Source organism: Lathyrus oleraceus, chromosome 3 (genome assembly GCF_024323335.1).
Source record: "Lathyrus oleraceus cultivar Zhongwan6 chromosome 3, CAAS_Psat_ZW6_1.0, whole genome shotgun sequence".
NCBI lineage: Eukaryota > Viridiplantae > Streptophyta > Magnoliopsida > Fabales > Fabaceae > Lathyrus > Lathyrus oleraceus.
Genome location: NC_066581.1, coordinates 45,291,180 through 45,314,410, shown reverse-complemented (window position 1 = coordinate 45,314,410; position 23,231 = coordinate 45,291,180). Strand labels below are relative to the sequence as shown.

General features: G+C 36.5%; 1 protein-coding gene across 2 annotated transcripts; it reads right to left on the bottom strand.

The window, feature by feature from the left end:
• Nucleotides 1-20,978: 20,978 nt before the first annotated feature.
• On the bottom strand, nucleotides 20,979-23,198 carry LOC127132412 (uncharacterized). 2 transcript variants are annotated; one of them, XM_051061364.1, is made up of 4 exons: nucleotides 22,992-23,198; nucleotides 22,730-22,876; nucleotides 22,383-22,613; nucleotides 20,979-21,126 (listed from the first exon to the last, which is right to left on the bottom strand). In XM_051061364.1, the coding sequence occupies exons 2-4, from the start codon at nucleotides 22,862-22,864 to the stop codon at nucleotides 21,004-21,006; spliced, it is 489 nt and encodes a 162-aa protein (XP_050917321.1). In that variant the 5' UTR covers nucleotides 22,865-22,876; nucleotides 22,992-23,198; the 3' UTR covers nucleotides 20,979-21,003. The 2 variants fall into 2 exon arrangements, with proteins under 2 accessions (XP_050917321.1, XP_050917320.1); XM_051061363.1 differs by having other exon boundaries at nucleotides 22,984-23,197.
• Nucleotides 23,199-23,231: the final 33 nt, after the last annotated feature.

Here is a 23,231-nt window from a genome sequence, read left to right as displayed (position 1 = left end):
TGGCTTAATTGTTTTATATACAAGGCAGTTGTAGCTCACAGCTAACTAACAAAACTAACAAACTTATACAACATTTTTTCACCTACTTTCACTTCTATTACAAGAAATCAAATAATACTATGCAAGGTTTTCATCCTAAGTCATCCCTCAAATTAACCAAGGACTCAAGTTTTAATGGTTTAGTGAGGATATCGGTCAATTTATCTTTGAGTATTGCAATGCTTCAATTCTATCACTTCATCCTTGGTAAGATCTCTTAGAAAATAAAACCCAACACCAAACACTAATCTGTTTACATCTCCCATACATAATGGCGTTCTTTGACAACTTGAGTGAGGAACAATTATCACAAAAGATGATTGACCATTTCTTTTGAGGTATCTTCAAATGAGCCAATATATTTCTTAACCAAACTCCTCGATAGACACATGAAGCAACAACCACAAATTTTGTTTATGTGATAGGTAATGTGATGTTTGGTTGTTTCGTTGAGGATCATAAGATTGATCCATAACCAATCTTTAAAACATATCCTGGAGTGTTTTTTCTATCATCACCATCACCTGCTTAATTTGAGTAAGTCCATCCCGACAATTGTAGAACATTTGTATCTTTATGTTTGTATATAATGTCAAGATTCAATGTGCTTTGTAGGCTTGACATGCATTTATGTAGCTCTCTCCATGTTTCTAGCCACCAAGCACAATGAAAAATCCATAGAGTTTGGAGAACATCTCACATACCTTTAGTACTCATGATGTGACTTCAACACTTAGTGCGAAAATAATTATGTTCCCCGTTTTCAAATCATATGAAGTCTTTTTGGTTTCATCATCATTCCACTATTTTGGATGTTTAACAACACCGTCATCGCCCTTGGAAATATATGGTCCCTCGGTGACGACACACCACAAATTTTGGTCAACCGATAACAAGTGTACATACATGATTGATTTCCAATATGTATAATTTTCGCCTTTGAAAATCGGTACTCTATTATACGCTCCCTAAGGATCATTATCTTCCGACATATTCACAAACTTTTGGATGTCGATTAGGCACAAGTAAAATACCAGCTTTTGATTGTCAATTGTTTGGTATGAATATGGAAGTGGAAAAACGATCTAGAGGGAGTGAATAGACCCAAATTAAAAAATGCAACCGGCGTTTTCCAAAATAAAATTGTTCTAAAAAATGAGTTGAGATATAAGGTTTGAAGTGAAAATGAAAATTATACAGTTTAATATAATCAAGCTAACACAATTCGTTTCACAAATATCCAAGATTATAATAATGAAACGCTTGGTATGAATTGATTCAATTTGTGTAGTTATAAGGAGTGTACACAATTGATCAATATGTAGAATCCTAATGTTCAATTTGTTTCCAAATTTATCAATCACAATACTAGTTTGACTATTTCTCCAATTCAAACAAAACCTAAAGCTCTACGTAATAAATCGCTATCAAGAACAAAACGATATACTACGAAGGAATTGAAAAACCTAAGTATGCAATCACTACGAATTTAAAATGCAAGAGTAAGAGTTAGAGAGATGACACCGAGATTTATAATGCTTCGGTGTTCGTCCTCGCTTTTCCCACATGCACTTTTCAATGGTTTTCCATTGGAACATGCATAGTTCCTTGTTTTTTGACAAATATTTCCAAGAGTTCATTCAGTCACCAATGCACAATACATGTGAGAAAATAAATCTTCTAATTTGGATCTTGACTTGAATAGAATAAACTTGTCAAACCGTTCTATGTAATCTTTACTCGAATATGTTTCTTGAATCTTCCAATAACACCAATTATGCTCCAAGCCTTCGTATGTAGCTATCAATCCCTTGATCCTACCGATTTCTTGAGCGGTGAAATTGTCTGAAGATTGGAGAAGAACTTTACCTTATCTGTAGCCTTCCACACAATTACTACTAAAGGAATGCTGGAGAGAAGAACCTACTTCTTTGCAATGGAATTTGTCACAACCATTGGCAATTCCTCAATACTGCTAACAATCTGAAAAACTAAACAAGATCTCCAAGAATGATTAGTTTCAATTACGCGTCTCCTTCAATCAATATCATAACTCTCATTATCAAGATCTGAACTCAATTGAAGTTGAAGATTGAAATAATTTCGTTGCAATACTTTGAGCACTCAAAATAGAGGAAATTGATTTCCACTAAGAATCACACTGAAAGTTATTAAGATAATGATTGGTGTTATGTGAAGAATGATGACAAAAAGGTTTTATATGTGCTTGAGGTGAAACACACAGAATGGTTGAAAAAAGTTAGTTAGATTCGAATCAAGAAAAATATGATTTGGATCAAATGAGCAAAACGAGGTGGAGTGAAAGAAATAACAGTTTTTTTGAAAAAAATTGACAATTGATTCAGATAAGACAAATCACATTTCGAATCAAATGCCATGTGATTAGAATCATGTTCAAAATTTGATTCGGATCAAATGACACAGAACTGAGAAGGAATTTTGAAAAAAAAGATTTGATTTGAATCATGTTAAAATTTTGATTCGAATCAAATCAAACATGAATTTTGAAAAATGAAATTGATTTGAATCATGTACAAATATTGATTCAAATCAAATCAAACAAAATTTGTTCCCAGGAAAATGATCAGGATCAAGTGTAAAATTTGATAATAATAAAATCACCGAGTTTAGCTTCTATCCAATTAGATAAGGATTAATAGTTCAGTGTAAAATTGAATGAATCGAATAAATCTTGTAAAATCTCAAATTTTCAAATTTTCAAATTTTCAAAAGTATTTTGAGATTTTAATTTTGAATCAAAGTTGAACAAAAACACAAAATGATTTCATCCAGTAACATATGCTATCGATCAAAGTATATTTAGATCAAGATCAAATCTAACCAAAGTTTTACGCATGCTAAAAATGAATCAAATCAAATTGGATTCCAAGAAATGAAATCATGAAGGAGATTTAACAAATCGAAATAAAACAAAGATAAAAGCGATAAGACAAACATCAAAATAACCGGATATAAAAGCCTCCCCTAAGTGAAGTAGGGACATGCAACTACATAATCTTCCCTTCAATTCCATATTTAACAAAAAGAGTATGCACATATAGATATCTTTGACAACACAAATGCATGAATCTATTTGCTATACCAAGCTCTTGCAGCTTGTATTAGGCCATAACATAACTTTTCTCAACTTGTTAACCATTTTAGATACGCCTTTGTGATAGCTAGTAGCTTGACTTATATAGATATCTTCGGCTCACCCACCATGTAAGAATTCACTTTTTACATAAAGTTTAAAGACACACCATGTTTGACTTGCAACGACTGCCTAAATGATCCTAATGGTGTCCTACCTAGCCGCAGGTGCAAATACTTCATTATAATCGATGCCATGCTTACGAGAGTATCCTTTTACCACTAATATAGATTCATGCTTCTCCACTTCTTCTATTAGAGAGTGTGGTAATTTCCCAAGTGTCCTTATTCTATATAGATTCTATTTCATGATTCACTGCTCTTCTTCAAATCTCAAATTTGACAGCTTCTTCATAGCTGGCAGGGTCTTCATTTGAACTAAAAACTGTAAGACTATGTTGCACTTGATTTTTTCTCTATTTTCCAAGAAAGTACATAATCATTAACATATTTAGGAGGTCTTCTAATTCTCCGAGTTGGCTCACCAGACTTATCATTGCTTTTTTGACTTACATTTCCTTCTTCTTCATGAATGCCTTCATTTGCATAGCCATCAACCCGGTCTTGTTCTTCAGTTGCATTCTCTGCTATACCTGATATTTCTTGTTGTTCAATTTTACTTTCATAATCTACATGCACTTGAGATTCTTTAAGACCTGTTTGCTTCTTCTTGTTCCAATCCCAACATTTTTATCAAACACAATATCTCTGCTGATAATTGTTCCGTCTACTGGTTCATACAATTTGTAGGCTTTGGATTATTCACTAACTCCAATATTCATACATTTAACACTTTTACCACCGAGTTTCTTTCTTTGTGTGCTAGCAACATAAGCACGAGACACACAATCAAGCACTCTAAAGTGATGTACTTATGGCTTTACTCCACTCAATGTTTCTTCAGAAGTCATGTTCATGACTGCAAGGGTAAAACCTTTTGAAGATCACAATCGGTTGAAGTTCATTGGTCTTCACATGAAATTTAATACTGATCACGTAAAAGGCTTTTATTGTTGTGGTGGAATTTCTTCTACTGGTATTCACTATCAATTTGATAGAAAATTGATTAAGTTTGATGTTGAGACTTTAAGATTGTTTTTGGACTTAAGAACAAATGAATGAAAGTGTTATTATCCAATGCTCCCGGCTCAGACCGTGCTCAATTCGTCAAGATGGTCTGAAATACTTTTATGAAGAGTCCTCTTGACATAGTTAATTTTCACATTAGTCAAATGAAGTGCACAATGCGGATGTTGCACTTGGTAGTTGTTGAGGTGATGTACAAGAAACTTAGAAACTAAGATAGGTTTAATAAACTAGATCTATATCTCATGTGGATTTTCTTAGGCAAAAAGAAGTCAACTGGGTGAAATTTATTCTGGATCAAATGAACACTTGCAGGTCTACTCCAAAGCACCCTCTTTTATGCACTTCTACCATTTAGTTCATGCTTAACTCCAAAAATGTTTGTCATGTTCCTGATGATATGTTGGAAGCTCCTAAAGTTTTTGATGAGGTACTACAAAGATCAAGAATGCTAGTTTTATTTTGATGTTCATTGAAAGGTATATGATGATAAGTTCGTTGCATGTGAAGATGCTCCAGAAGGTTATGTTCTCGGAAGGACCTCTGCTTCCTCCACTCCATATGCTCATCCTTTTTCTCCTTTAGATGCATTGCCTCCTACAGTAAAAGCCTATATATATGTGTGTGTGTTAATAGCATTCAGACTTCGGCTCATATCATATATGAGCACCTGATTTCCCATCTTGATGTTGAAGCTAGAGTAAAGGAAGACCGAATAATTGCTAGAGAAAACCAAATGATTGCCTTATTTGGAAGCATCAAGGGAAGCCATTGAGTCTCTTAAGGGTTCAACATTTAACTTTGATCTTGATTTTGATCCTGCCTCGGTCCATTTCCATCTAACCTTCCATAGACTATCATATCATATCATCATTATCATTTTAGGTTATTTATGTTTTCCCCATCTTATATGACTATTTTGATCATTTTTACTATTTTTGATACATTTTAGATACCGTCGTTACCCGGTTGTTTTGGATAATGTTTTGTATGCCTTACTTTTTCCATTACTATGGTATGGTTGATGTTTTATCTATATCGTTGTCTGTTAGTTTAACTCTTATCTTTTCCTTTTTCTGAAATTAATATCGGAGAAATAGAGAGAAGAGTACTTTTGTTTCAATAGATTATAGCGATCTCAATTGTATGGAAAAATTAGCTCGTTTATTAGTTCAATGCAAAATTTGCTATGGACTCAATTTTAAGCAATTTTTCCGACCCAAAATGAATATTTAGAACACTGTGGCGTTGATTGTGTGTTTACATGTTCAAGTGTGCCATTTCTAGCTTTAAATTGCTTTTTTATTATATGGAATTTCGTATAGGCTCGTATGTCATTTTGGATTCATCTTTGTGTATCGTATCTGTTTTTGCCTTTATTTATTTTTGATATTTGTCAAAGGGGGAGAAAGATTGTAATATTATCGTGATATTTAAGCAGATTAAGTGTTTAATAAACATGGAGTTTTGAGAGCTCGAGACTCCATGTGTGTATCATCAATTACCGTGCGTTTTTGAATAAGTCAGGAATCAATTTCATCCCAGATCACAAATTACAAATTTCAACATTCATTCAAATCAAATAACAATAATATCCTAAGTTTTCCCAACATCAAAACTTGTATTGCAATCGGTATCACTATTTTGATGTTTTGTTAATTATTTATCTTTGTGTGTTTCTAACTTTATTTATCGTGCTTGTATTATTTGTTTGTGATTTGCGTGTAATTTTATACCTAATTTGTTAGATATGTATCGTAAAAGGCTTCCCCATTTATTCCATTAGATTTGGATCCATATAAACGCGTCGTAGCCTTTTTACAATTTGATACAAGTCAAAATATTGAGTGTTACTTGAATCTTAAGTTAGAATTATTAAATCAAAGTTTTTGGAAGTCTTGACTCGAATCAGACATGTTGTAATTCAAATTATGAACTTGTTTGGAAGTGAAGAATTTGTCTCTTCCAGTCTGACTCAAATTAGAGAAACTTGTGATTCAAATCATAGTACTTCCTAATTTGAATTACAATATTGGTGTTTCGAATCAAAGTCATTCAAATTTATTTAAAACTAAGTGTGATTCGAATAACACATTGCTTAACTCGAATCACACATCTATACTTGATTCAAATCACTTGTGACAAACTTTTTCCCTTCACTACCTTTGATCCATTTCACTATTTCTTTGATCCAAATCACAAAAACTTATGATTTGACTTAAATCACATTATTCTTTTCTTATCTTTTTGTGCCTTGCCTTTAAAACCTATTTAAACCATTTTGTTTCTCTCTTTAAAAGATGATGACTATTGTCACACAAAGATGGTGGATCACGTGATGAGTAATATCACATGTGGTATTCACAATTGAGAGGAACTCCTTGATAAGCCATTGAATCTTTCTGATTTTAAAACCCAGAAAATTAATCTAAACCCAATCTTACTTTGTCAAGAATCTTGAGAGTAACCATGAAAATATTTATCCATTCACTAACAAACTATCCCCAAAATTCAATCTTGTGAGAAACCTTCTAGAATGTTGAAAGTGTGAGAATTATACAACGGTGTTGTGTGAGATCCTTTAGATATTATTCATCATCTTTAACCTCATACAAAGAAACCATTGTTATAGGTCTCAAATCTAAAGATTAAGTGTGATATGTCCATTGAGGTATATTGGATAATGTAATGTTTTTTGTGTGAAGTTTTGTTGTTTGTATTAGGATAAAGGATCTATTATTATTTACATTATTGATTGGTGCTTATTAAAAAAGAGAATATTTTTAATCACACTCTAATGAAGACTTTGATGGATTCGAGTAAAGGTTGCCACAGAACAAAGTGGGGAGTTGTCATCATTCGGTGATAGAACAGTGACTCAGACAAGTCTTTTTCAGATCCGAGTAAAGGAGACTGCATAATTGAAGCTTTGAGCAAGTCAATGGTCTATCAAATATTGTGGATCAAGATCATTGAAGATCTTGAATGTTAGAAATTAAGTAATCTCCATCAACGTAAGGAATTCTTATTTTATATCCGTGTTGGCTAAAGCATTGGGTTGTTAGTGTTCGAGTTGATAATAAAGAAACATATGATATTTACGTTCACCATGTTTTGCTTTCGATCATTATCTTTTGCTTCCACGCTTTAACTTTGATTTTGGATAAAGTAAGTGTTTTTGTTTTTGTTTGTTTTAAGGGGAATGATCTATTCAATCCTCTTCTAGACCTTATTGTATCTACATTCTCATCTAACACTGCTTTCGTGATAAAATCCATGAACATAATTGTCACTCCATCTGGAATTTGGATGATTTCTCCAGGCCAATGTATATGTGCTTGAGAATGGGTTATTCTTTAAAAAAGATTATCATACAAATATCTTCTTCTTCTATGTACCCTCTTGAGCCTTCAAGAAGCCCATATGTAATGTATTGTAACTATGCCAAATCATCAAGATTATGTGAAAGACTATAATCATTAATTTGTAAATTTCTCATGCGTTATAAAGAGATATGGTATCTCCTTGATAAAACCCTATAATATTAGCTATTTAATAAGTAGAACCTCTCGAGAAAGAATTTTTTGAGTTCACCCCAAGTAGTTATCACCCCACTTGGTTCTGTTTATATCCCGTTAGCTCGTTTTGTAAAGGTTAAAGTGAGATGATTTGAGTCCATAACTCTGTTGCTTTATCTTGATTCTTCCTTATTTTGTTAGGTGTATATTTTTTAGTGAATTTAGAATCCATAGGCAAGATGAATTGAGTTTGTGTTTCTAAGTGTTGAAAAAATCCATGCTCTATGTAAATGAAAAATTGGATCTTATTATCAGAGTTGATACACCTTAGGATACCAAATCTTCACCTTATTTATTTCCAACCAAGTCTCCCTTTCTTGGTTTCCTACGGTTGATTGTGGTTGATTATTTTAATGGTGGCCTCAATTAACCTTGCCAAATATTCTTGTAATAATTTTTAGTGCCCGTTGTAACACCTCAAAATTTGCCCTCCTCTTTTTGGGACTAGCTCAGCATATTGCATTTCATGTTTTAGGACATTAGGCATTTTCATATTGCATATCATGTGGAAATAATGAAGTCATCCTCCAAAGTCTTACTCAGGAGATAGAGAGGTTAAGAGATTCATGCCTGAGGGTATTATTGAATTGATGATCAATCATCTGAGGGTTGCTCTTCAATTAGGGTTTTCTTGGTCCTTCAAGGAGTTTGAGAATTATCTTATTGGCAAGGGTACATCATCATCATCATGGTTATGTCATCCTCAAGGGGCTCATTGTTCAGGCTCAAATTCTTTGGGATTAGGGTTTTGACCTCTGGTCAACCCTAATCAGTTGCATTCTACCAGTCAGGGTTCCTCAAGGAGATGGGGTTTATTTGCTTGGATAAGGATCATATGATTATTATGTGGAGCTTACAAGAGCTAAGGGTTCATTTTGGAGCTAATTCCTCAAGTGGTTAAGGCTCAGGCTGATCAGGGCATTTCTAAGTCATCTGTCAACCAAAAAAGTCAACAGAAAGTCAACTGAGGGCTAGGAGGTGGAGAAATGAGTTTCAAAATCTCATTCATGTTCAAAAGAGGCTTATTAATCATGTCAAATGCATATCTTGAAGAATTTGAGGTCAGATCAAAAGTTTCCAAAAATGGAAAGTGACCTGTAATTGAAAGTTTCCAAAAATGGAAAGTTTTTGGTTCAAATTCAACTTGATCTTGTATCATCAAAAAAGCTTTAAATGAAATTTTGTCCAACATGAAAGTTGAAGATCTCTCTCTACCATTTCCAAAAAGTCCAAGATCATGAATTTATGATGAATGGTTGAGGAGATATGATCAAATCATTGTCAAGTGTGCATGGGACTTCAAAATGCCATATCTTTTGACTCATAACTCCAAATTGAGTGGTTCTTTTTGCAAAATGATTCTCATGACATGAACTTTCCAAAACATTCATCACATTGCATGAATTTCCATCATATGATCATTTGCTATTCCATGCCCATTTTGGAGGGATTTTGAAAATTTAAAATTGGTGCATCATGGGAACTTTTTACCATTGCCATTGTGTTTGAAAAATGATTTTAAGTGAATTAGATCATGCTTTGGTTACTGTTCACGTTCATTTACTCCATGCACCATGCAATTTTCATATTTTTTGCAAAACACCTTATTTTTGTTAATTCCAAATTAACCTTGCTTAATTTTGATTAAGAATGGATTAGCACATCATATATATACATAATTGTAACAGAATTGGGGAGAATTCTAGATCTAGATCTCAAAATTCTTCTTCCCTCCAATTTTTTCTCTCTACCAAAATTCAAATTTCTTCCACATAGCACATTGATTTTCTTCCATATTCTTGTTCACTGACCCTCATTTAGTGTAGATCAAGCATTGGTTTGGAAGATTCGAGCAGAATTTATGCATAATTCAAGGAAGAATATGAAGATGGAAAGTGTTATTTGAGCAAGATTTAAGCTTCTCCAAGTCTCAATTTCAACTTCAAGCTTCATAACAGTGATATAGGAGTGGATTTACACGCTTGTCAAGCCTTGGACCTGCCACTGCCATTGTTGGAGCTTCAAGAGGTCAAAAATTCGAACCTCCTAATTCATGATTTGATGTGCATAGAATTGTAGAGTTTTTCATGCTGGTTACACTGATATAAAATTTGTAAAAAATGGATGAATATTGCATGAGATATGTGAGTTTAAAGTTTGTAGATCTAGAATGTTTTTGCTCGAATCTCTTAATCCATGGCTTGTTTGGATTAATTGTTGATTGATCTATGATGTACATTGAAAGAGCTTTTGAATGATATAATTATTTCGAAATTCTGCAAAAAATTTGTTCGCGTGTTACTGTACAACCGCCGTCTCCACGAAGGAGACGGTTGTTTCCACCGTAGCTCCGCCCTGCCTGTACAGGCTAGGGCATCTCTGGTTCGTTCATGTGTTTTGCACTGTAGAAGCGCCTCTCGCATTGAGAGCGCGCGTTCGATCCTTCCATTAGCATGTGTTTTCTTAATTCGTTTCCTTGTCACATGCTTGTGTGTGCATCCAGTGGACAATCCATTGGTCCTTGTTCTTTTGACCAGTCCACGTAGCGCTGACCTGCTGACTGGCACGCCACATCAATTAATGATGCTGTGCGTTTTGGCCAGCGCTTCTTGGAGCTCCAGGCTGCCAGTTCGATTCCAGCTTCATAACATTGCCATTTTCTCCATTCATTTTTATTATTTCTTCATATTTCACATGTTGATTTCATTTTATTCATGATACCTCAAAAATTCATATAAAATTGGAAAATAATCCAAATAATTCCTGGTTTTTTGCTACTTGTTCATTAAAATGTCCTCTATTTTATGATGATAATTTCTGAAATTGTGCATGGCTGGATTTTGAATTGTGTTAGGATAATTGAACATGTGTGCATTTGGACCTTGTCTCATTCATCCTATCATAAAATGCTTGATATTGATCCAATTGCCATGAAATTTTGCATGATTGTTCCTAACATATTGATGGATGTTTGAGGCTTGATTGTGCATTTTTCTCATTTGCCATTTTTGTTTTATGCACATGTTTGTATGGTGTGACAATTTGTGTCACACTATTGGATGTTCAAATTGTGCATTTTCATATCCATATCAAATGAGCTTCTCTGTTTATGATTTTTGGCATGATGATTGTATTAGACATGTTGTGTGTTCACAAAAATTTTCATAATTGTTTGAATCATTTCTGTTTTGATTTTGAATTTTCATTCTCAATGTCCACATGTATGCTTTGAATTTGTCTTTGACTTCTCTTGCTCATTACATGACTTTGCCATTTGATTTTGATGTGGTACTTTTTAGGACATCTTCTTGAGTGAATGTAGTTGCTTCATGTTGAATATCAAGTTCTGTTTTGACTTTTTGCCCCACCTTTGACCCTAGCCTTTGAGCTAGTGGTTTGTTCTTATCCTTTGGACTTTGTGTTTCAGGTTTCAAGCAATTAGCCACATTGGTTGATATGATCTCATCACTTGAGATACAAGCTATTTTGGTTGACTAACCTTGCTATTTTGTAGGTCTTTTGGATGGTGAATCAATTTAGTTTGCTTGCATCTTAGGCCTTGCACCGTTGTTGTCTGATGATTGGTTGTTTGACTGTTGTTGATTGTTTGATTTGTCTGAATGTAAATATTGACTGGTTTAGCTTTTCTTACAGGTACTTTAGCCGCTTTAACTCATTATTTGAGTTGCTTGTTTTGCTTGTGGTTGGCATACCACTTAGGTAACTTCCTTGATCTCCATGTAGTCTGGAAGACCTGTCATGTTATTTTGGCAGGCACCTGTCTGAAGCCCTCCTTAAGAGGCAATGTTTGTGCTTGTTTATCTTTGTGCCTTGTACCTTTAAAGACCTCCTAAGTGAAGAGGCATTGGCAGATAAAAGGGATGTGCAATCCATCCCCTGCTATTCAGTTGTGTCTTTCATCTTGCTCACACCATGTGTTGATGCACTTTGAATAAAAACCCAAAATCTTGTTGTGTCAGTCATGTGGAATAGAGTCCCACATTCTGGACTCCCACACCTTCTTTGATTCAAGCTCACCCAGGCCCGGGTTAAGAGCTATGAGGCTTAACTCTCATCTCCATTTCATCTGCTCACCCTAACTCTCAATGTTAGAGGTTAAGAGCCTGACCACCCTTTCCAGTTGGCTTGTTTGTCAAGGTCGATATGACCCCTTGACTAAAGCCCAACCTTGTATGGGCCACTTGTTTGCATATAGCGTGTGATACCTGTTCACCTGTGTTGCTTACTTGCTGTGTGATTGACTTGCTGCCTGTGCGAGTTAGGTTTTGTTTAGATACCTCAACCTAGGACTATTGTGGATTGCATGACAACTTTTAGGCTCGAGTCAGTCTCCCTATTAGTTTGTTATTTCCCGGTCTCTAGTTAGGAAAAAGTTTCTCCCCTGTTAAGGGGAACTACGTCGCTCTGATCCTCATACCAGATGAGGTACGTAGGCAGGAGATCATGCGAGATCTCTCCGGGCAACCTTTTATTTTTCGTGTGTGTTTGCCTGACAGCTATTAGGCTCGAGTTCCAGACTCCCTATTAGCTTGTCTGTTTGATAACCTTTTTTGTGGGTGTTAGGAGTTGGATGTAAGACCAGCGATTGGCATTCCGTTTCCTTCTTGTGGTGTGTTTGGAGTCTGATGTAAGTCCAGTGATTGGCATTCGGTTTCCCGTTTGTTTGTTGTGTGCTTGGAGTCTGATGTAAGTCCAGCGATTGGCATTCCGTTTCCTTTTCGTGTTTGTTGTGTGTGGAGTCTGATGTAAGTCCAGCGATTGGCATTCGGTTTCCCGTTTGTGTTTGTGTGTTCGGAGTTGGACGTAAGACCAGCCATTGGCAGTCTGTTTCCGTTTGTGTGTTTACTTTGACGTCTCAGCGTCTCTGTGTTGTGTTTTGTTTCGGCGTGCGTTAGCCGAACTACGGTAGCTCTGATTCTCATTCCAGATGAGATACGTAGGCATAGGATGCGATATCCTAGCAAGCCCGTTCCCCATTTCCCCGAACTACGTTGACTCTGATGTTTGTTTCTGACAAACTACGTAGGACCAGGATGCGACATCCTGCCGAGTCACCTTCCTCCTTCTTCCATCTGTGTTTTATTCCAGCGTGTGTGAATTCTTTTGAGCAGTTATTTAGCAACATTATTCTATTCTTTTGAGCGTGGATCCCGTCGAGTACGACGGACGTGAGGGGTGTTAATACCTTCCCCTTGCGTAACCGACTCCCGATCCTTGTAATCTCCGGTCGTAAGACCATTTCCTTTCCAGGTTTACTTCGAGCGTTTCCTTTCCCTCTCTGGGATAAATAATGCACGATGGCGGCTCTGTTTGTTTGCTTTTTCCCGCCGGTTGTTTTTCGCGGATGCGACACCCGTGACGCACATCAAACAAATTGGTGGTAGAGACTTTCATGTGCTAGTCGGCAAGAATTAGTCGATAAATTTTCTAGATAGATTCTAATAGCTGATCACAGAGAACTTGGGAAGGTTCATGTACTAGAGCATGGATGCTTCCTTCAATATCCTTGTCAAAAACTTACACTTGAGGGAATCCGTCGCACCAATTACCGTCAATTGCATGTTGATGGAAATAACATGCTCCAACACATCACTCTTCCAATCAAATGTTATCAAGGAAAGTGACTTCAAATAGTATAGGATAAGGGTTTCCCAGATCTCTGACTTGAAGTAGTATAGGATAAGGGTTTCCCAGATCTCGGCAGAGAGGGGTTAAGGATCCGTTCTTTTGAATAGTCAGTTATTTAGAGCTTTCATTGCATTTTACTGTCTTTTAATGCCATGTCCCTCCCTTATCCAGGAGTTGGACGCACGAAATTCATGGTCTTTACTAACTACGACAATTATAACTATTATGTCTTCATGCAATTATTATCATGTTTTGTTAATTAGGTATTTAGTCCCACATCATCAGATAAGTCGTCACATGACTCATGATTGAGTCAACTCCATATGCGTAGAGTTTGAATTGATTTTGTGCAGTGATTGAAGGATTGATGGTTTGTGAGAAGATGTTAGGTGCACTGATAAATACTAGAGTTCGAGGAACTAGGGGCCTCCAGAAATAACAAAGAGAAAGAGAATTTGGATAAAATCTTGCTTATTTTATTCATTCCTTACATGTCAATACATAGAATAGTTTTAGGATAGCAAACACGGAAATAATGGAATACAAAATAAGGAAGATCTAGAGAATATTGCTGCAAGATTTAGGTGAGCCACTGATAAGCTGCCACCTCATTTCCTCCTAACTGAATTTGTTGATTTATCATGTGATGAAATTTTCTAGATACTTTGGCATGTGGACTTGTCTCTTGGGCCTTCCCATTGCAACATCATGGGCCACTTCCACTGTGTTTTCTTCAGCCCATTTGCTATCATTCTCCACCCCATCTGGAAGCACATTGTCCTCAAGGTGGTATGCTTGTTTGAGATTGTCCCAATCTTCCCAAGAAGTATCATCAGCATGCAGTCCTTCCCATTGCACGAGCACTTAGAGTGAGGCTCAGCCGTTTGAGTCCAGCGGGTGTTGAGTATCACTAGAGGAGTGATGATGGGTTGATTATCTAATGCTGATGGAGGTAATGTCGCTGTTGGAATTGGGGAAGAAGAGTCTTTGTGAAAAGGTTTCAACATGGAGCAGTGAAAAACCAGATGAATTTTGGATCCTTGTGGCAAGAGGAGTTTGTAAGCAACACTTCCCACCTTCTCCGGAATTTGAAATGGACCGTAAAAACGTTTGCTGAATTTCGAATAAAGAGTGACAGTGACGGAAATCTGTCGATGTGGTCGTAATTTAACCATCACCCAATCTCCGATATTGTATTGCACATCCCGTCTATGTGCATCAACAAATTTCTTCATATCTTGTTGTGCCTTGGTCAGTTTTCTGCGCAGAGAAATCAGCATAGTCTCACGATTAGCCAACAATTCATCAACAACTTCAATAGTGGAGGTGCCTACCAAATATTGCGGAATGATGGGTGGTGTTTTCCCAAAAGTAATCTCAAAGGGAGATTTTCCAGTGCCTGAGTGTTGAGACGTGTTGTAAGACCATTCAGCCCACACGAGAAACTTGCCCTAAGTTGCCGGTTTCGAGTGTACAAACGCACGGAGATACTGCTCAATGATCCTATTTGCCACTTCTGTCTGGCCATCAGTCTGAGGGTGGTAGGACGAACTCATACGTAACTTAGTGCCGCTGAGTCTGAACAGCTCTTGCCAGAATCGACTCACAAATAATGGATCGCGGTCTGAAACCAAGCTACGAGGCATACCGTGGATCTTGCCAACAATGTCCATAAAGAGTAAGGCAACCTTGTAAGCAGTATAGTGAGGTTGCAACATACCAAGATGAATGCCTTAGGAAAAATGGTCAACGACCACTAGGATTGTGGTGTTCCCTTTGTAAGGAGGTAAACCCACGATAAAGTCAAGAGATAAGTCTTCCCAAGGCGCATGAGGAATTGGCAATGGACAGAGCAATCCAACAACTTTCTTTGTTTCATATTTGGAGTGTTGACAGTCCAGACAAGCGAGAACAAACTTATGGACATCATCACGCATCCTGACCCATGTAAAGTTTGAGCTTAAGCGTGCCAAAGCCTTGGTGACACCCATATGGCCTCCGATGGGTGTTTTATGGAATTCCTCCAACAGAACCTTTATGAAGGAAGTGGTGCGTGGCAACCAAATGCGATCTTTGTGGTATATAAGACCCGAAACAATTTTGAAATCTTGTGCCCCCTCAGTGTTATTGGTAATGTCTTGCAGTTTGGAGAGAAATTCATGTTGCTAGGAGAGTTCATGCTTTAATGTTTTCAGGAAGGAGAAACTGAGGATTGACAACATGTAGAACTCAGGGGACTCATTTTCTGGTATGCGAGAAAGGGCATCTGCAACCACATTCATTTTTCCGGAACGATACTGAATCGTGTAATCATAACCAATCAACCGTGACAAGTACAACTGCTGTTTTGGCGTTTGTACCACTTGTGACATCAATTCCTTTAAGCTGCGGTGATCTGTCAGAATCACAAAGGAGTGGCCCAACAAATATTGTCGCCATTTCTTCACTACTGCTGTGATGGCAAAGAGTTCTCTGACATATGTAGACGCGTTCAACAACTTGCGACAAAATGGTTTGCTAAAGAAAGCAATTGGTTGGTTCTGTTGAGATAACACAATACCCATGCCGACACCGGAGGCATCCATTTCAGAATTCCAGCCAAATTGATCCTTTTTGAGGAGTTGAGTTAATGGAGCTGCAATTGTCGCATATCCCTTGATGAGTCGTCGGTAGAAACCTGTCAAACCCAAGAAACCACAAAGAGCTTTGAGAGTGCTTGGTACTGGCCACTGTTGAATCGCAAGAACCTTCGCTTTAACTGGTTCAACCCCATGTTGGGAAACAATGTGACCAAGGTATTCAATTTGACGTTGAGTGAACAAGCATTTTGATTGCTTGAGAAAAAATTATCCCTCCTGTAAAACCTGAAATGCTTGATCCATATGGTTCAAGTGGTCCTCATAATTAGTGCTGTAAATTAGAATATCATCAAAGAACATAATGATAAACTTGCGCAGAAATGGCTTGAATATCGTGTTCATGGTAGCTTGAAATGTCGATGGCGCATTGCACAGTCCAAACGGCATAACCCGAAACTCATAGTGACCCTGATGTGTCCGAAAGGCGGTTTTAAAAACATCTTCCTCCCGCATAAGGATCTGATGATACCCCTGTAGCAAATCCAATTTTGTGAACCACGTAGCCCCACCCAACTCGTCTAACAATTCATCAACAGTGGGGATGGGAAATCGATCCTTTATAGTGATTGAATTCAAGGCCCGATAGTCGACACAAAATCTCCAAGACCCGTCTTTCTTCTTAACAAGGAGAACCGGCGACGAAAAAGGACTTGTACTCGGTTGTATCACCCCATTAGCTAGCATAGTGTCCACTTGTTTCTCAATTTCGTGTTTCTGAAAATAGGGATAACGATAGGGACAAACATTAACAGGATGGGCCTGGGGTAGTAAGTGTATGGAGTGGTTGGTCTCATGAGCAGGTGGAAGGTTTGACGGTATCTGAAATAAGGAGTCATATTTGTGGAGTAGTGTTTGGACTTTAGGGTCACTGATTTGGGTTGAAGGGGGCTCTGGTTGTAGAACTTGGATATGAAAGAAGGCACTAGCTCTTTTAGTGTGGAGGAGGCGTCACACCTGTTGGGCAATAATGAGGTGAAGTCCACCAACTCTCTCACCCCTTAGTTCTATCATCTTACCATTCTTGAGAAACTTCATAGAGAGATCATTATAGTCAGTAAGAATCGGACCCAAAGATTTTATCCATTGAACACCTAACACAATATCAGCACCACTGAGGGAAAGGACGTGTAGGTCAACGGTGAATGTGTGAGACTGAATGTGAATTTTTACTTGAGGGCAAATTTGGTGGCACTCAATTTCATTGCCATTACCTACCATGACCTTGAGAGAGCAAGTGGGTTAGGCCTTCAGCCCAAGATATTTAACCAACCTTTCTTGGATAAAGTTATGGGTATTGCCCCCATCAACTAGGATAACTGCATTGGGGGTGGAGATGCGGCCCACCAGACGTAGAGTTTTAGGGGCCAAGTGGCCCGAAAGGGCATGGAAACTGATTTGGGCTTGATTAAGGGTCGGGTCGGGTTCCGGTTCAAGTAACAACCCAGATTCACAAGGATTCAGAATCATATTTGTTTCTTGGGGCTCATCTTCTTCCATAATAAGGACAATAAATTTTGATGCACATTTGTGACATAGACTAAACTTCTCATCACAGTTAAAACACAAACCCTTCTCACGACGGAGAGACATCTCCGTAGGTGTCAGTCGTTTCAAATGTGGTACTGGTGGTTTGGGGTTGTTTGGAAAACGGTTATGTGACGCAGCAGGGGTAGGAAGTATACCTTTATTGCGAGCAAACCTGTGAGCTTCATGGAGTTTCTCTTCCTGCAACCTGGCCAAAGCAGCAACTTGGATAAGTGATAGTGGTTGTAACGCCTGAACCTCGCGGCGAACGTCCGGTGCAAGCCCTGAGATGAAGCAACTTAAGAGAAAGCTCGGTGGGAGACCCACAATACGATTTGCAAGCGTCTCAAATTCTGTTAAATATTCGTTGACCGACCCTTTCTGAGTGAGTTTGAACAATGCGCCATTGGGATCGTCGTACTGTGACGATGCGAAATGGGCCTCGAGTGCGTGCAGTAACGCCGTCCAACTGGTAAACTGGCCGTTGCGAGACATCCATTGAAACCATCCGAGATCCGACCCTTCCATGTAGAAGGATGCAACTGTCAGTCGTTCTACTTCCGGCGTATCGTGATACTAAAAAAATTGGTTGATCTTGAAGATCCAACCCAAAGCATTTGTTCCATTGAAGCGAGGCACGTCAAGCTTCATACGGTGAGGTTTATTGGAGTTTTGGGGTGAGGTGTAGAACGGAGATCCGTTACCGGGGGAGTGAGATGACGTGTCGAGGGAGGAGAGTTTGCCGAGAATGTCATCAATTTTGGAAGAGAAGTTTGATTGGTGGTTAAACGGGAGATAGCTCCGTCGATAACTTTCGATCGAGTGCCGTCAGCCATGGATGAGGTTCAATGAAAGCACCAAATTTGTTAGGTGCAATGATAAATCCTAGAGTTCGAGGAACTAGGGGCCTTCAGAAATAACAGAGAGAAAGAGAATTTGGATAAAATACTGCTTATTTCATTCATTCCTTACATGTCAATATATAGAATAGTTTTAGGATAGCAAACGCGGAAATAACGGAATACAAAATAAGGAAGATCTAGAGAATATTGCTGCAAGGTTTAGGTGAGCCACTGATAAGCTGCCACCTCATTTCCTCCTAACTGAATTTGTTGATTTATCATGTGATGAAATCTTCTAGATACTTTGGCATGTGGACTTCTCTCTTGGGCCTTCCCATTGCAACATCATGGGCCACTTCCACTGTGTTTTCTTCAGCCCATTTTCTATCAGAAGAAATCTAGAGCGATTGAGTTTCAACACCGTGGTTGCAGCGATGAAGAAATAGAGGGAACGAACTCCATTTTGCTGCGAACTACTTGGTTCCATGGCGAAGAGATCGGAAGCCGACTCGATTGGAGGTTGTCGGAGGAATGACGAGGAATTTCGTTATTGATCATGGACATTGATGACTACGAAGGTAAGTAATAATTCTCCGACGATGAGATAATCGATGTTAATGGAGAAGATTGATTTGAATAGTGTGTTTTGTGAGGTTGCGAAGGTGTGAAATGAAATATGGTAGATTAGCGTTCCAAAATTTGTACGATCTAATTGCAAGGAAATGAGAATAAGAAAGAAGAATAACTTTTGTTTTGTTTTTGTGCGTGCAAAATTTTGAGATTGAGGGTTTTTGTAGAGAAATTTTGAGCTATTGAATAATTGAAGTGCGAAGAGAAATGTGAGAGTTTGGGAAGGAAAAATTTGGAGTGATTGAAGTGGTTTGTTTTTTTATTAATTTTTATATAAGTTTATTTTGTTTATTTTTTTACTTGTCATTATAAAGTGAAATTGAGTGCTTTGATGAAAATTTAGCATCTTTTATTTCAAATCATATACCAATGGTTGACTTATAATTTCACTACTATATATACCAACACTTTTTTTATGAAAAATTACTTCTAGTGGTAGTTTTGTGACCACTCCCCCTCAATGCATCATTGCGGCATATTCGGGGTAACTTAGATCGGATTCACACCCGTCCATATTGATATTATTTGTATCAATTAATTGTATTTTAAAAAATTAATTAAACTAATTATTTTTTAAAAGATAGTCCATGGTCTAAATGTTTTATATAATTTGAGACGAACATAGAATCATCTAAGCAACTTTTAAAATGATATATTTTCTCTTTATATTTATATTTTCCGACGTTCAAACGGATACACATCTGTCCGCTTTTTTTAATGTGTCCAGTAGAGAAAAATAAATATATTTTTTTATGAGTTTTTTTTTATTGTAGGCCGCATTAAAAATAATATTATTACACTTTGAAAATAGTAAACAAAAATATTCAAAATTATATCGAAGTATGCAAAGTAATATTAATAATGTGTAATCAATGTCGTTCTTTAAGAGCAATGTCGAACATGAAATCTCTATTCGAAGTATTCTCTTTTTCCCTGCAATTATTTTCCGTAGTAAAGAAAAAATATAAGACTCTTAAATTTGAATTTTTTAGAGAAAAAGATAGTAAAATTAATAGTAAGTAGTGTAATCAAGTTTTTTTTACCTTATAAAGATTCGAATTAATTCTTCGTACATCCCTTTATCAATGCGCTCTTGAGATTTAAAAAACGACAAATATATGACAAATGTCATATCATCAAAGAAATACATTCAAAACATTTGACTCGTTTGAATATAATATGGTTTATTGTGACACAAATAATACCTGGAGAATGAAGATACTTTGTTTTAGTCTAGATTTGGTAGAACAACAACTATGACTTGTTTCTGAATTACTTGGATTTCTGTTAAATAAGGAAAACAATGAACTTAGTAAATATATATGGTTTTATTTACATAAACCACAATAGAAGTTAAATTCATGCATTCAAAAATATTTTTAAATGAATTAAATAAAAACCTCTCCATCATTTGAGATATTATTTCTCTTTTCACCATTTTCCAAAGTTGTGTTTTATCTATTATCACCTTGGAGCTCCAACCGACAGAGTAAATTTTCGGACGTTTGACCTATTTCAATAAGGATGATAAAAATGTTAGTGAAAGAGTGGTGAAAATTCAAGAACCCATTTTTTATACGTATTGCGGAAAAGGTAAATACACCTTATTGTTGAGTTTGCTGATGAATGAAATACTTTGTTCATCCTTCCATGTGTTCCATTTATCTTCAAAGTCTTCTATCTAAAATTTATTCACTACAACAAACAAGACCTTAGACAGCGCTTTTTTTAGCCTTAGACAGCGTTTTAAAGCGCTGTCTAAACCTCCGCTGCTAAAGGTTTAGACAGCGTTTTTTTAAATCTTCTTCCTTTCTTTAAAGCGTTTTTTTAGACAGCGTTTTTTTAAACCATGGTCATTACAGCATTACTATCTCTCTTCTTCCTTTCTTTATGTTCTAAAAGAGCTTGAGTAAGTGACATGTTGCTTACAGTATCTCCGCTGATAAGAACAAAATCTCCTTGTATCTTCAAAATAACAAATTAAACAAAAGTGTTACTACACGAAACTTGGTCCCAGTGAATTAGTAAAAGGGTGTAAAATAAGTACATTAATAATCAGTTTGATGTGTAAGCAGTAGTAAATATTTATAATAATGCACATAGTTATAAAAACAGAACTACAACCATATAAGCTTCTGATTTTGTTCTTTGTTCCATTAAAGAAGCTCTACAACTGAGCATGCATCTTACAGCTATGCAACTAATAATAATAATAATAATAATAAAACAAACAAGAGGTGAGAATGACTAGTTCTTATCTTTTACAAGTTCAAAGTCCGTTTACTACAACAACAAAAGAGAAGTCAATTGTAAGATGATCACAACCTTATCAAGACTAAGAGCTAGTTTGGGATCTTTACACGTAAGACTACTCTATTGAAACCCTTGATAGCTGAGGTATTTCGAAAATAAAAAAGTATCATTGTCCAAAATGTATCTAATACTGATGTGAGTTTGATTCTTACTCGAAAAGTATTCAATATTTTTTTTCTTTCTATATAATATATTTCCCTCAATATTTCTCTGATACATCTTATGAACTAAAGACAGAGTTGCCGTCCAGATAGGATATATCTTACTAACTAACGACACGAAGTTGAATATTTTTTGTGACATATTCTGCTGTTAGGAACCAATACATTCCAAAGTTGAGAGTTTACTCTTTGAAGGAAAAGGGACCATTAAATGTAAGTGGCAGTAAAAAAAATACCTGATATGGCCGTGGGAAATATATGTAACTATGCCTACTTGTTAGGATCACAATTATTTATGATCATCATATACTAAGTACTAAAATGTTTATGTGTTAATGAGTAAATGATAACCCAAATGTCCTATGTTAGCATATCATGCCGTGATTTTCAAAAAATTCCGCTTTAACAGTGCATACCCATAGTATACTAAACAGGAACCGGATAAGCATTGTTCAATAAAAATCAATAACCCTAAATTCTAATATCAAACAAATTTAAGACGTACAATACATGCAAATACAAGTATAGTATATCTACTTCATAGCCAAACTTTGAAGCACGGACACCGCAAACACAACCCTGACACATTGAAACCGGTAATAATTTTAAAAAATGAATAAATCAGCGTAGTGTCAGTGTTTAGTTTCGGACATCAACACTGACACCTTTTTCCGAATGTGTCGGTGCTATAGAGTTTTCAGACATATTGAAATTTAAATTGATGAACAAAATGAAGAAAACACATACCACATTGCGCTCGTAGATAACACGGAGTGCATCTCCAGCACTAACAGAATTTTGTGACTCTATAGTCGTTACCGTAAAATTAGGTTGAGAAAACCACTCAGATTTCTCCAAATAGTTAATCACCTGCTTGGCATGAGCACAGCAGAAAACAAAAACCTCTTCTACACCAGCTGATTCAAGCCATGTCAATGTGTAATTTATCATCGGAACATTCACCAACGGCAAAAGCACCTTAAATCAACAAACAAATAAATATATAACAATTCAAACAAAAATAATAATGAACTCATGTTATGTATGATGAATGATGAAAAATCCACAAAAATAAAAAAACAAAATCAAATTACTTTAGGGCGTTCAAGAGTGATAGGTCTGAACTTTGTAGTAAAACTATCCGCCAAGAGAATAGCTTGTAACGGAACTCGAACAAGTTCATCATGATCCTCTGAAACCCTAGCAGCACTTTTCTTCGGTGCTCCCATTGTTTGGAGTTACTGCTCAAAACAGAAGCAACAATGAACTGAATCAGAACAATTTTACTTTGCTGAATCTTTATATAAACTGTGAAGTAAAATTTAGATTTCAATGATCGACTTTCTACTTCAGTACTATTTGATTATTTGGTGGAGGAAGTGCTGAATGTGGAATAGAGAAAGTATCGTCCGTGCGTTACCACCGGAAGTGAAGAACGTGGCGGGCCGGAATTCGCGGTGGCGGAAGAGGGTTTGCACGAGAAGAAGCAAAAGGGAAATTATGTCGTCTGATACGTTTTTTTTATGAAAACCCCCGAATATCTATCAATGTTAAAAAATTTAGAAGAATCCATTTTTATTATCTTTGATCATTTTG

Bases quoted from the DNA above. Each gene is read 5' to 3' on its own strand.
- LOC127132412 (XM_051061364.1), bottom strand. From the start codon at position 22,864: ATGGGAGCACCGAAGAAAAGTGCTGCTAGGGTTTCAGAGGATCATGAT. The intron at 22,614-22,729 runs GTAATTTGATTT...TGTTGATTTAAG, and splicing joins TCACTCTTGAACGCCCTAAA to GTGCTTTTGCCGTTGGTGAA. The intron at 21,127-22,382 runs GTATGTGTTTTC...GTTATTTTGAAG, and splicing joins TTATCTACGAGCGCAATGTG to ATACAAGGAGATTTTGTTCT.